This window comes from Rhinopithecus roxellana, chromosome 3 (assembly GCF_007565055.1).
Source record: "Rhinopithecus roxellana isolate Shanxi Qingling chromosome 3, ASM756505v1, whole genome shotgun sequence".
Classification (NCBI taxonomy): Eukaryota; Metazoa; Chordata; class Mammalia; order Primates; family Cercopithecidae; genus Rhinopithecus; species Rhinopithecus roxellana.
The window spans coordinates 17,030,628-17,044,676 of NC_044551.1; the positions used below are offsets into that span (position 1 = coordinate 17,030,628).

Below are 14,049 nucleotides of genomic sequence, written 5' to 3' on the forward strand. Positions count from 1 at the left end.
AACTTGTATTCTATTTTTGACTTCAGAAGGGAAAAGAGAGGTATCTCCACTTGGAGCTCTTAACCAAGCTTCCTGAATTTAAATCTTGTTCACTCTGCTTAACTCTCCAGTTGGGAAGAAGAATTGAGGACTTTCCCCAATCCAATGGTTATCAGACAATAAACACTATGGGGTGTGGGAGAAAAGCCTGAAGAGTAGCAGTGAAATTAGAAACTCCTGCCCTTGGCGGTTGTCTCAAAGGCATCCACATGGTCACTCTTATCCTTACAGCTCTAACAACCCAGTTTTCAATCATCCAAATGGCCTTGTTTCAAAGCTGCTTCCTCTAGCCAGAGTGAGACAGTTTGAAAAGCTTTTACATTAAAAGACAAGAGAGGCAATTGAGACAGGACCTCAACATGAGCCTTGTTGTTAAACACACAACGTGGGTCTCTAATGAGGCCTCTTGAGGCTGTACAAGCCTTTGCATGCTGTCCATCAGTGGACAAACAGAGGCAGTGGCTGACTTGGCATTTTAGAAGTGACAGAATTCTGCTCAGTTGTAAAACTGGCTATCAGTTCACCTGATCTTCCAGAGCAGCTCCCTGCTCCTTCAGGACAGTGATCATCCATATGCCACAGGCCTTTGTGCATGTGGGGTTGAGGCTCTCCAGACCATCCAGCATTTCCTCTAAGAACATGAGAATTTCTTCATTTGGGATGAATTTACTGACAATCTGAAAATGCACCCAGAAAGATTCATGTAATCAACCACCTCATTTTATAGCTAGATACTTATAACATGCTGTTATGGTTTGTTTTAAGGTATTAGAAGCCACTGAACTTTTCAACAGTTTTGACTGAGGCCCCAGAAACTAGAGAAAATACTAGAACAGGGCATAGACATGACCTTTTATTACTAAGCAAACTTTTCATGGAGTTGCCTTTTTATCATTTCATATTTATTGAATCCTAAGCCTGCTAAGGCAATTTCCTCTCCAAGCCTAAAGTTATAGCATACTGCATAGGGAAAAATAATGCAGAATGTTTATATAGCAATATATACATTATAAATTCCTTTTACATACATTCATATATCATAGAAACATGTCTTGAATCTGCCACATAATACCTAAACCTTGAAGATTCAGGAAAATCTATCAATATGTACTAAGTACCATGCTGAATAGTCAGGTGGTGGACAATGTACATATGGAGTATGGATTATTATGAGCCTTGTTTCTTGCTCTTCCATATTTCAGTATTAAGAACAGTCCATAAAAGGTCAATAAAATGGAAGAACTTTGCAATTGTTGTCTCTAGGTGCAAGCACTATACAGAATGCTTGGTTGATAGCAGTGTGTGAATTTCAGTGTGTATGTCTGTGTGTGTGCATTAATGAAAAAGGAGTGGGAAGGCAGGTGAAAAGTTGGTGTTTGAATGAGTTCCAGGATCATTATCTGGGGAATTAACTAAGCAAAATGGTAATGATTATGAGTTTGTAGACATGAGAAAGTTCCTATTTACAGTGGTCTTCCCCTTGAATTAAGTGGCCAGATGATATTGAGAAGATATGAGCTCCTTTCCTTGAATATTTGCACATCCAAGCCATTTGCTGAGTTATTATGGTTCTAAGATCAAAGGACTATGCCACGGCTACCATTCTATGTAACTCCAAATGCTTGCCTGTTGTCCAAGATTCATGATTAGCTGTTTTGTCTCACAGTGGGTTGGATGTTGATTCAGGAGCAAAGGAAAGAAGGGAGCTCATGTTTTTGAGCACCTATTATGTGTCGGGCACCTTTTAAGGCATTTGACATATGTTCCCTTCCTGTCTCCAAATGGCTTCTCTGTCATTTGCTGATCAACTACTCGTGTCTCCGCTACAGCCACCTTCCTTGGTCCTAATTGCCTCATTTGATAGCTGGAGTCTTGCAGTTTCCTCCAAACTGACTTCCCTAATTTTGCTCTTAACGGTCTACATTCAAGTCTCCACATAGCTGCCAGAGTGGCCCTTCAGAAACGTAAGTCTTGCTGTGTTTTTCCTCTCAGAACCACTGTTAGCCTAGAAAAGGCATTTGCACACTAGGAATATGAGCCCCGTCCTCAAGATATTTCACTTCTCTCTTTAAGTATATTGTCATAACATACTGATTTTGCTGGATCCTTTATTGCCACCTGTGGAAAATTGCCATTAACATCAATATAAATCTGTAATGTCTACATTACGAATGATGTTGTCACACATGAGGGTGCCTTTTTGCATTTCAAAATTGGCATAATTATGTGTAGTGGCTTGACTCTTCTTAGAACCCTCCACTGGCTTTTGATTTCAAATAGAGCAAAAAAAAAGTTCCTTAAAAAGGCTCAGAAGGCCCTTGGATCAGCATCTGGTTATCTCTTGTATCTCATTACTCCCTCTTTCTATACTTCAGGGACTTTGCACTTGCTGTTTTCCCTCTGCCTGGAATTCTCTTTTCCAGATATTTCCATGATTATCTCTTTCAGGGTGTCCTTCTCCAGAGGATCACTTCTTACCTATTCTTTATTGCCTTTCTTGACTTTATTTTTCTTGGTTATCATTATCTGATATTATGTTTATTTTTTGGATTTCCTTTACTAAGATGCAAGTTCAGTGAAACAGGAATTGTATTTTCTGCTTTCTTAGTGCCTAGAATAGAGCTTTGCATATGGTAGGTGCTCAGGAGAAGGGAGATAAGTGAATGCATGACTGAATGAGTGATTGAATTGATCGGCCAGTCCTCACAACAACCACAAAATGGTCTTTTGTTTTTGTTTCTTGAGGATGAGGAGACTGAACTTCAATCAGTGCACACAGAGTACATCTGATTAACTCCAAAGCTCTTGTTCCTTCCACTCCAACCCACAGCATCCCACATTCTAGGGAAGAACACTTGGTCTACAAAGTTTCCCACCATATGAAATGATCAGTAGTGAGTGTTGACTAGGCGTGTGTACTCAGAGTTAGAAAATGACAGGACCATGACTCCTTCAATCAGCTTGAATATCTATCTTCCTTTGCAGTGGGGAGTATGTAGCTTATCCATTTGGAAATCAATCCAGAATCTTTATATCCACTGGCCACTCCTCCATATTTATTACCTTAGCTATTTTAGAAGAAATCTTGATCTGAACCTGCACGTCATCACTTTCCAGCCCTTCCTGCAAACCCTGCAGTCTTTCCACTTCCAGGTGAATGCCTAAAATCAACAAAGGGAGAAATGTTTAAGCATTCAAAGACCTGATAGGCATTGACGAGGCTGGCTACATTTTGATATGACTCTAAATTAGCTGCTGTCTGTTGAGATGGTGAACATAAGCGCTAACACATACTGAGTGGTTTCTACATGCTGGGCACCATGCAAACACTCTGCATACAATGATCTCATTTATTACTCATAAGCATTATCTGAGGTAGACTCTCCTGTTCCCTTCTTGGTTTTGCAGATGAGAAGGTGGGAACAGAGATGTGAAGACATTGCCCAAGGCACATGGTGAATAAAAATAGGAGAGTCTGAATTTGAGCCCTGGTCTGTCTGACACAAATGCCCAGGCTCCAACTACTCTGCTATGCTGCTATCTCTCTTGGATTTCTATTCTTCAGTGAGCTCCCTCATTGGGGAAACTGAAAAGTAACTATTGTAATGAGAAGTTTACATCAGCAACTGTGTAAGTGATTGTTGATATCAATTTGTAAATGCAGGCCTAACTAATAAAGATTTTCTGTTTGTTATTTGAATGTATATTAATCATGGAAACTAACATGAACCATTCTACGGAAGGCAGCCTAGCCCAGCGCGATACACGTGGACTTTGAAGTCACATGCGCCTGAGCTCAAAACCCAGCTACTCTACTTTCAGTGGTCCAAGTAACTGGAAACTTCTTAATTTCAAATTCTCCCCTTTCAAAACTAAATGTCCATGAGTATCGATGGGTATTTAATTTAGCATCACACTTGTTACTTGTGTCTAGTAGGTATTTTAGTAGTACATGTTCTTTCTCTCCACCATGCTTGTTTGGTCCATCAGGGAAAATGTCAATGTAAATTACAAAGTATGGGAGTTTTATTAACAAAGAGTGTTTGAGGACCTGAATTTTTCATATTTTAGGAAAACGAAGTAGGCTAAAGGAAAAATAGGTAGAACAATAATAGAATCCAAATTCCTTTTTTCCTATGAGTTCCCTACAGGCATATTTCTGTTATTACTGTAATGGTTTTTTTTTTTTTTTTTTTTTTTTTTTGAGACAGTCTCCTAGGCTGGAGTGCACAAGTGTGATCTCGGCTCACTGCAACCTCTGCTTTCCAGGTTCAAGTGATTCTCTTGCCTCAGCCTCCTGAGTAGCTGGGATTACAGGCATCCACCACCACTTCTGGCTAATTTTTTGTATTTTTGGTAGATGATGGGGTTTCACCATGTTGGCCAGGCTGGTCTCGAACTCCTGACCTCAAGTGACCCATAGACTTTGGGCTCCCAAAGTGCTGGGATTACAGGGTGAACCACCACGCCCAGCCTGGAATGGTTCTTTAGTTCTCACTTCCTTAATTCTGCTTTTTTCCTGACTTGGTAAAAACGTATATCCTTAACTATCTTCCTATATCCCAAAGGACTTTTATACCTACTTTGACTCTGCTGAAGAGTTTTTTCTTTTCTTTTGACTGACTATCTGTCTCCCTCTAACCAAATCCTACCTTTTGGCTTTAACACACTTACAAAATGTGAATATTTGTACTGTAATATCTCTGTGTCCCCAGCATTAGAACAGTGCCTGACACATGGAAAGGCACTCAACAAATATTTTGAATACCTAAAAGAATGATGTGTGGACCATAGGCAGGCATGAGGTAGCATTAAGTCTAGACTGTTTCTGGCTGCGCCTGCTCTGCAGAACTGCACACACACAATGTAGAGCTGTCCTTGATGAAACATGGACTCAATTAACCTGGACAGAAAGCCCTGATTGTTGGTTTCAGCCTGAGACGGACGTTTAAAAATTCCTAATATTCTGTAGTATTGACAGTTACTCACACGTACTTGGAGAGCAGGAGGAGCTCCTGCTCTGAAAATTTCCACAATGTTCTGTCTCTTGGAGAGCTTTGAAAGGCACTTAGTACCATGATAATACTGCAATTTTCTCCTGAAGAAAACCATGTGATAGAGGAAGCATTGCTAATATGCCCAATTGCTTAGTGATTTAAATCGGAGACTCTCAAAACATCTTACCTACTTTAATGGATCTTTATCATGCTTTGGTGTTATTATCTCTATTTTAAAAAATGGGAAAACAGAGCCACCGAGGAAAGAAATACTTGTTTCAGATCTAGGAGACAGATTCTGTGATATAATTAAGGTATTAAAACAGAAATTGCTGAACTGGAGAGGGAAGGAGAAACAGAGAGAGAGAGAGAGAGAGAGAGAGAGAGAGAGAGAGAGAGAGAGAGAGACAGAGAGAGACAGAGAGAGAGATGGGGAGGGGAGAGGAGAGGAGAAAAGGAGGAAAATGAGGAAAGAGGAGAGAGGAGAGGGGAGAAAGGAGAGAGACATAGGTGCATAGGAGAAAAGCTGAGAATAAAAGAAGATGGGTTTCTTTTCTTCATTTGTGGGCTCCCCACCTTTCCCTCACCTTTTATATAGAACAGACCAATAGTTGAGCTAGCAGCCGCCTGACGGATGGTGGGCAGGGTATCACAGGAGTGAGGAGCCAGGAGTCCAAGCAGTGAACCAATTTTAAAGTTCTCTGGTGCCTGCAGGATAAAGGAGGCATCCCGTTGTGATGAGGTAGCTTGGTCATATCCCAGGATATTCCCAACACTGGATCTCAAGTCTCTTATTTTCTCTCTGCAGGTCCTTAGAATGAAATCTGATCTTGCACTTTCTCCTAAAAAATGCCTATTTTCAAGGGCAGTGGAAAAGTAAGCATGCATGTAAAGACAACCCAATAGCTCAATTTGTATGTGTGAGCTGCACTCTGAAGTTAGAGCTCTCTCCAAAAGTACTTCAAAAAGCACTTTGCTCTGAGATGCAAGATCCACCAGGCAGGAGTTTTGGATTCCAGACATCTCAGAGATCCCTGCTGTTCACAAGGAATAAAGTCTATTCATTCCAGAGGATTACTTACCGCAATATCATTTGTCAGCACTTTCGCTGTGATCTGGAAGGCTCTTTCTCTTTCCCACTCTTTTTGTGAAACAAGCCACATTCGGAGAAGCTGTTGGTCAAAGAATAAATGTTCTTTCTTTAGTATTCTTCATATTCATCTAGTTTCATATTCTCTCTTTCTGTCTCTGCCTCTTCTGTAACAGGGTGCTCGCTTCCCCACAATTTTTAAGTAGATGGCTGTATGTGGGGTGTGGGTGGGTCCAGCTGGATGTATTCATGTGAGGAAAATGCAGTAGAGTTTGGAGTGGACATTGAAGAACAGGTTAGGGAGAATGAGAATCAGTTTGAGTGGAGGCTCTACTCACATTAAACATTTCTTGACAGTCCTCTGCATTCACATTATCCCACATCATGGTCTTCAGAAGTTTTCCTAGGGCATCCATGGATCGTTCATAGAGAAACTGAAATCAAATTCGTGTGTGTAAGTCTCAGGCTGGGGTGAGACAGTAAGGTCCCACTGCAGATTTTCATTCTGCTTAGGCCTCACTAGTGCATACTTGAATGTGCTCCTTGTCCTTATCTGTCTGGCCTTCACTTTTCAGATTTTCCAGAGGTGGAAGGGGCAGCAGCCTCCGAGTATTCTCTTCAAGAATGTTAAGGTGATCTTGTAGTGAGAGCTGAGGTTTCAGTTTACTGAAATGAGAACCAGGTGGAGGAATGGATATTACAATGACCAACAGAACATACCCGGTGGAGTTCCCAAGAACTGCCAATCACATCTGACCATGTGACTAATGTGTCACATTTTCTGACATGTTGGGATGTTGAGAGAGGTGGTGACAGGAGTAGGGAGAGATGGGAACATAGAATCAGACTGCATTGGTGAGCATAGTCAAGATGCCTCCATTCTTTAGATTGATGAACAAATCACCCCTCACTTTGTGTTCCTTAACACTTTATTATATGATCTGTGACAGCTTTAACCGACTTGTTTTCTCCATCTCGTGTGTGTGTGAGAGAGAGAGTGTGAGAAAGAGAGAGAGAGAGAATGACAGAGAGATATACATGTATCTCCTCAACTAGATTGTAGGTCTGCAGCAGTGACTTTTATCGATTTCATGTGTCTTTTCATGTTCTAAATAGTGCCACATATACTATAGGTTCTTATGAATGCACAAGTGAACAAATGACACTGGAGTGTTTCTTCCTTTCTGCCTTTCTTTCAAATGTTTACTATAGACTTCATGAGGATATGAAAAAGTCTAGACATGACTTGGAAAAATGTACATGTTCAATAAGCATGAAAAACCACATTTACTTTTAAATAAATGTAAGTTAAGACAATAAGATACCATTAGTCAGCTACCAAATTAGCAAAGCAATTAAAAATGATGACACCATCAGGGAAATAAGGTTCTCTTAGAGAGGAATAAAATTCAGTACCAGCTGGGAAAGCTCTATATAGTATTCTCGTCTTTATTGTCTGGTTCACTGATAATCAATGTATCAAAGTATAATTTATGTATAGTAAGCTGCATCCATTAAAACAATTTTGAGAGAGATTCACACTCATGAAAACACTGACGGTTAGGTAACCAATATAGAATATTTCTATCATACTCTATTTTTTTTCTATTCCCCTTTCCAGGTTATCTTTTCCTCCCCGTTGACAACCACTGATTTGCTTGCTGTCATTAGAAATTAGTTTTTAAGTTCTACAGCTGTGCTGTCTCTAGCCACATATGCTAGTGAACATGAGTTGTGGGCTGATCCGGATTAAGATGCAATGTAAGTGTAACACATAGGATTTTGAAGATTTAGTATGAAGAATAATATAAATTATCCAATTTTAAAATACTGAATATATGTTGAAATAATATAATAAATATATTGGATCAAATAAAATATACTATTAAAATTAATTTTATCATTTCTTTTCACTGGTTTAAAAGTGGTTACCAGACAGTTTTAAATGACATATGTGACTTGCATTGTGTTTCTACTTGACAACACTCTTCTAGAGCCTGGTTAATTCTTAATTCTTCTTCGAGATTGATTTATTTGAGATTTCTACAAACCTCCCTCATTTTTGTTAACATGGCAACCTGTACTTTCTCTTATCTTGCCTCTTACCACATTTGGAGAAATTATGTGGGTGCTTCTTACATCCGTTTCCCCCAGTAGGCTGAAACTCTGTCAGGGGAGTTCTTGTTCATCATCACTCTTTTGCAACCGAGTTCACTGACTGATATGACATAGATGCCACTTAATAATATTTATTGAATAAAACCATCAACTATTATACTTAAAAGTTCAGAAAATAATTTTTTGCACAAAGGTGTTCATCAAAGTATCATTTATAGTTTTTAAAATAGGCAACAATTATATATAACAATAGGAGGTTGGTTAAGTAAGATGAGACATATTTATTCAAAATATTAGGCAGCCATTAAAGATATACTTGTTACCTCAACGTAATCAACACCATATGTTAAAAGCTTATAACTAACATTATACTCAATGGTGAAAGGCTGAAAACATCCCCTGTAAGATCAAGAATAAGACAAGGATACCATTTTTACAACTTCTATTTAGCATAGTACTGGAAGCCCTAGCCAGAGCAATCAGGCAAGGAAAAATTAAAAAGGCATCTAAATTAGAATAGAAGAAGTAAAAAATCTCTGTTTAGAGATGACACAGTCTTATATGTAGGAGCCCTAATGACTCTACCAAAAAACTGTGAGAACTAATAAATGAATTCAGCAAAGTTGCGAGATACAAAATCAACCTACCAAAATCTGTTGCATTTCTACGTACAACTGATTTGTTAAGAAATGAACAAACTGAAAAGGAAATGAACAATTCCATTTACAGCAGCATCAAAAAGAATAAAGTACTTAGGAATAAACTTAACCAAGTGAAACACAGAAACCCACTAAACATTGTTGAAAGAAATGAAAGAAGGCACAAATAACGGAACGGCATCCTGTGTTCATGAATTAAACAATAATGTAAAGATGGCGAGATCTTAATATTGTTAAGATTAGATCTACAGAGTTAATGTAATTCCTATCAAAATACCAAAGGTGCTTTTTGTAGAAAGTAGAAAAATTCATCCTAAAATTCATATGAAATCTCTAGAGACCCCAAATAGCCAAAACAATTTTGAAGAAGAACAAAGTTGGAGGTCTTATACTTACTGATTTCAAAACTTTTTACAAAAGTACAGTAATCAAAATAGTATGTAATTGGCCTAAAGTTATACATGTACATGTAGGCCAGGTGTGGTGGTAGGAACCTGTAATCCCAGCATTTTGGGAGGCTGAGGTGGGCTGACAGCTTGAGCCCAGGAGTTTGAGACCAGCCTAGACAACATGGCAAAACTATGTCTCTACAAAAATAGAAAAATGAGCTGGGTGTGGTGGTGCTCGCCTGTGGTCCCAGATACTTGGGAGGCTGAGGAGGGAGAATCACTTGAGCCCAGGAGGTCAAGGGTGCAGTAAGCCGAGATTGTGCCACTGCACTCCAGCCTGGGTGACAGAGTAAGACCCTATCTCAAAAAACAAAAACAAAAAAAGAGACATATGAATCCATGGAATAGAATAAAGAGCTTATAAGTAAACCATTAAATGAACTACGACAAGGGCACCAAGACCATTCCATGGGGAAAGGACAATTTTTTAAAAAACAAATTTTATTGAGTATATTTAAGGTTTACAACATGATGTTAGAAGATATATATAGGAAAAGGTTACCATACTGAAACAAATTAACATAGCCATCATCTCACATAGTTACCCATTTCTCTTCTACCCGCTCCCACCTCTGCCCCATGGCAAGACCAAAAGTAGGAACAGCTATAATCTACTCACTTAGCAAAATCCTTAATACAATACACTATTATTAAATATAGTCCTAGGTTGTACATGATTAGATCTTTAGACTCGTTCATCAGACTTCCTTGCTACTTTATATCTTTTGACTTACATTTTCCATTTCCTACCCACCACTGAGAATAAAACAGTAGCCACTGTTTTTTATTCTCAATTTCTGTATATCTGACATTTTAAAACGTTCCACATACAAGTGAGATTACACAATATTTTTTTTTCTGTGTCTGGCTTATTTCACATAGTATAATGTTGTACAGGTCCACTCATGTTGTAATAAATGGAAGGATCTCCTTTTCAAAGGCTGAATAATATTCCATTATGGGCATAAATATCACAATGTCTTTATCCATTCATTCATTGACAGACACCGAGGTTGTTTCTACCTCTGAGCTATTGTTAATAATGCTGCAATAAATATGGAAGTACAGATAACTTAAAATTTTTTTAATTTAAAAAGCTATAGGGGTACAAGTGGTTTTTGGTTACATGGATGAGCTGTATAGTAGTGAAGTCTGAGATTTTAGTGTACTTGTTACCCAAAGAGTGTACATTGTACCCCAATAGGTAAATTTTCATCTCTCAGGGAGTGCAGATATCTTTACGAGGTGGTAATTTCATTTCCTTTGGGTATATACACAGAAGAGAAATTGCTGGGTCATATAGTAATTCTATTTTTAATTTCTTTTGGACCCTCCATCCTGTTTTCCATAATGGATGTACCAATTTACATTCCCACCAACAGTGTACAAGGGTTTCCCTTTCTCTATATTCTTGCTAACATGTGTTAGGATTTCTTTTTGATAACAGCTATCTTAGCAGGTATGAGGTAACATCTCAGAGCAGTCTTGATTTGTGTTTCCATAGTTATGAGTGATATTGAGTATTTTTCATTTGCCTTTTAGCCATTTGCATGCTTTCTTTTGAGAAATGTCTACTCTGGTCCTTTGTCCATTTTTAAATCAGATTATATATTTTCTTGCTATTGAGTTGTATGAGTTCTTTTTAATTTTGGATATTAACTCCTTATCAGATACATGGTTTGCAAATATTTTTTCCAATCCATAGGTTGCCTTTACATTTTGTTGACTATTCCCTTTGTGCTGCAGAAACTTTATAGTTTGATGTAGTGCCATTTATTTATTTTTCCTTTTGTAGGCCAAGCTTTTGATGTGAGGACAACCTTTATAAGAAACGTCGTTGGAAAAACTGAATATCCACATGCAAAAGAGTTAAGTTGGACCCTTATGTTACACCATATGCTAAAATCAACTCACAATGGATCAAAGATCTAAATGTAAGAGCTAAAGCTGTGAAACTCTAAGAAGAAAACATAGGGAAAAGCTTCATGATCTTGAATTTGACAGTGATTTCTTGAAACACAGGCAAGAAAAGGAAAAATAGACAAATGGACTACTTAAAAATTATAAACTTCTGAGCATTTGGGGAATACAAAAGAGGGAGTGAGAGTGGGGAGCAAGGGTGAAAAAACTACTTATTGGGTACTATGCTCACTACCTGGGTGACAGATTCATTTGTACCCCAAGTCTCAGCATCATGCAATATACTGTACTCCCAATAGGCACATGTACTCCCAAATATAAAATAAAGGTTGAAAAAACAAACTGAAATAAAACTTTTGTGAATCAAAGGATAGAATCAGCAGAGTGAAAAGGCAACTTATTAGATGGGATAAAGTATTTGCAAATCATATGTCTGATAAGAGGTTAATGTCCAGAATAAATTTAAAAAATACTATAATTAAACAACAAAACACCAAACAACTTGATTTTTAAAATATGGAAAGGACTTGAGTAGACATTTCTCCATAAAAAATATACAAATAGCTAACAAACATATGAAATGATGTTCAATATCACTAATCATTAGGATAATGCAAATCAAAACCACAAGAAAATACCACCTCATACCCATTAGAATGGCTATAAAAAACAAAGTTTTGGGTCACAAAAATCAATATACACAAATCAGTAGCTCTACTACATACCAACAATAATCCCTTTTACAACAGCTGAAAAAAAAATTAAATACCTAGAAATATACTTAACCAAGGAAGTGAAAGATTTCTATGAGGAAAACTACAAAACACTGCTAAAAGAAATCATAGATAACACAAACAAATGGAAACACATCCCATACTCAAGGAAGGGAAGAATCAATATTGTGAAAATGCCCATACTGCCCAAAGTAATCTACAAATTCAATACAATTCTCATTAAAATACGATCATCATTTTTCATAGGACATAGGAAAAACAATCCTAAAATTCATATGAAATAAAGAAAGAGCCCACATAGCCAAAGCAATAGTAAGAAAAAAGAACAAATCTGGAGTCATTACATTACCTGATTTTATACAAAACTATAGTTACTGAAACAGCATAGCACTGGTGTGAAAATAGGCACTTAGACTGATGGAACAGAATAGAGAACCCAAAAATAAAGCCAAGTACTTTTAGCCAACAATATGAATGTACTTAACAATACTGAACTGTACACTTAAAAATGACTGATTATAAATTTTATATTGTATTTATTTTGCCACAATTAAACATTAACAAAAACTAAAAACTAAGAAAAGTATGATGTTTGTGAAGAATTGGTGATAATGTGGAAATATGTAAGGTGAAGTTAGAAAAGGCAGGATGAAAAATCATATGCAGAGTAGAATCTCAACTCTGTTATAAAAATGGAGGACTAGAAATAAAGACTTAAAGGAATGTATTAGCACATTTTCACAGTGCTATAAAGAAATACCCAAGACTAGGTAATTTATAAAGGAAAGAAGTTTAATGGACTCAGTTCCACATGGCTCAGGAAGCCTCAGGAAACTTACAATCGTAGCCAAAGGCAAAGGGAAAGCAGGTACCTCTTCACAATGCAGCAGAAGAGAGTAAACATGTGAAGGAGGAACTGCCAAACACTTATAAAACTATCAGATCTCATGAGAACTCACTATCACGAGAACAGCATGGGGGATACCACTCCCATGATCTAATCGCCCCCTTCCCTTCATACGTGGAGATTACAGGTCTCTCCCTCAACATTTGGGGATTACAATTTGAGATGAGATTTGGGTGGGGACACAAAATCAAATCACATCAAGGAAATAGGCCAGAGTGTTGGCAACAGAGGCAAGATGGTTGGTTTTTATTATTTCTTAAAAAATTTTTTGCAGTTTCCCAATCTTTTTTTTTTTTTTGTTTGTTTGTTTTTTGGGACGGAGTCTCACTCTGTCACTCAGGCTGGAGTGCAGTGGCTGGATCTCAGCTCACTGCAAGCTCCGCTTCCCGGGTTCCCGCCATTCTCCTGCCTCAGCCTCCCGAGTAGCTGGGACTACAGGTGCCCGCCTCATCGCCCGGCTAGTTTTTTGTATTTTTTAGTAGAGACGGGGTTTCACCGTATTAGCCAGGATGGTCTTGATCTCCTGACCTCATGATCCGCCCGTCTCGGCCTCCCAAAGTGCTGGGATTACAGGCTTGAGCCACCGCGCCCGGCCAGTTTCCCAATCTTTACAGAGGACTTCTATTTCTTTTTCTTTTTGTTTCTTCATCTTTTATTTTAGGTTCAGAGGGTACATGTATGGGTTTGTTTTATGGGTAAATTGCATGTCATGAGGATTTGGTGTACAGATTATCTCATCAATAAGCATAGAACCAGATAGATAGTTTTTAAATTCTCACCCTCCTCCCAACCTCCACCCACAACTAGGCCCCAGTGTCTATTGTTTCCTTATTTGTTTCCATGTGTACTCAATATTTACCTCCCACTTATAAAATTAGTGGTATTTGGTTTTCCTGCATTAATTTGCTTAGGTTTATGGCTTCCAGCTCCATTCGTGTTACTGCAGAAGACAGATTTAATTCTTTTGTGTGACTGTATAGTATTCTATGGTGTAATGTATCACATTTTCTTTATCCAGTCTACCATTGATGGACATCTAGTTTATTTCATGTCTTTGCTGCTGTGAATAGTGCTGCAATGAACATATGCATGCATATGTCTTTATGGTAGCGCTATTTATATCCCTTGGGTATATA

General features: G+C 38.0%; 1 protein-coding gene across 1 annotated transcript in view; it reads right to left on the reverse strand.

The window, feature by feature from the left end:
* Nucleotides 1–14,049, reverse strand: part of MROH2B (maestro heat like repeat family member 2B) — a 69,856-nt gene that overhangs the window by 14,440 nt on the left and 41,367 nt on the right. Inside the window, exons 25-30 of the mRNA XM_010381757.2 lie at nucleotides 6,657–6,792; nucleotides 6,465–6,560; nucleotides 6,119–6,208; nucleotides 5,624–5,744; nucleotides 3,103–3,200; nucleotides 564–716 (exon numbers count right to left, since the gene is read on the reverse strand). Coding sequence (XP_010380059.2) covers nucleotides 564–716; nucleotides 3,103–3,200; nucleotides 5,624–5,744; nucleotides 6,119–6,208; nucleotides 6,465–6,560; nucleotides 6,657–6,792 — 694 coding nt within the window. The remainder of the gene's footprint in view (nucleotides 1–563; nucleotides 717–3,102; nucleotides 3,201–5,623; nucleotides 5,745–6,118; nucleotides 6,209–6,464; nucleotides 6,561–6,656; nucleotides 6,793–14,049) is intronic.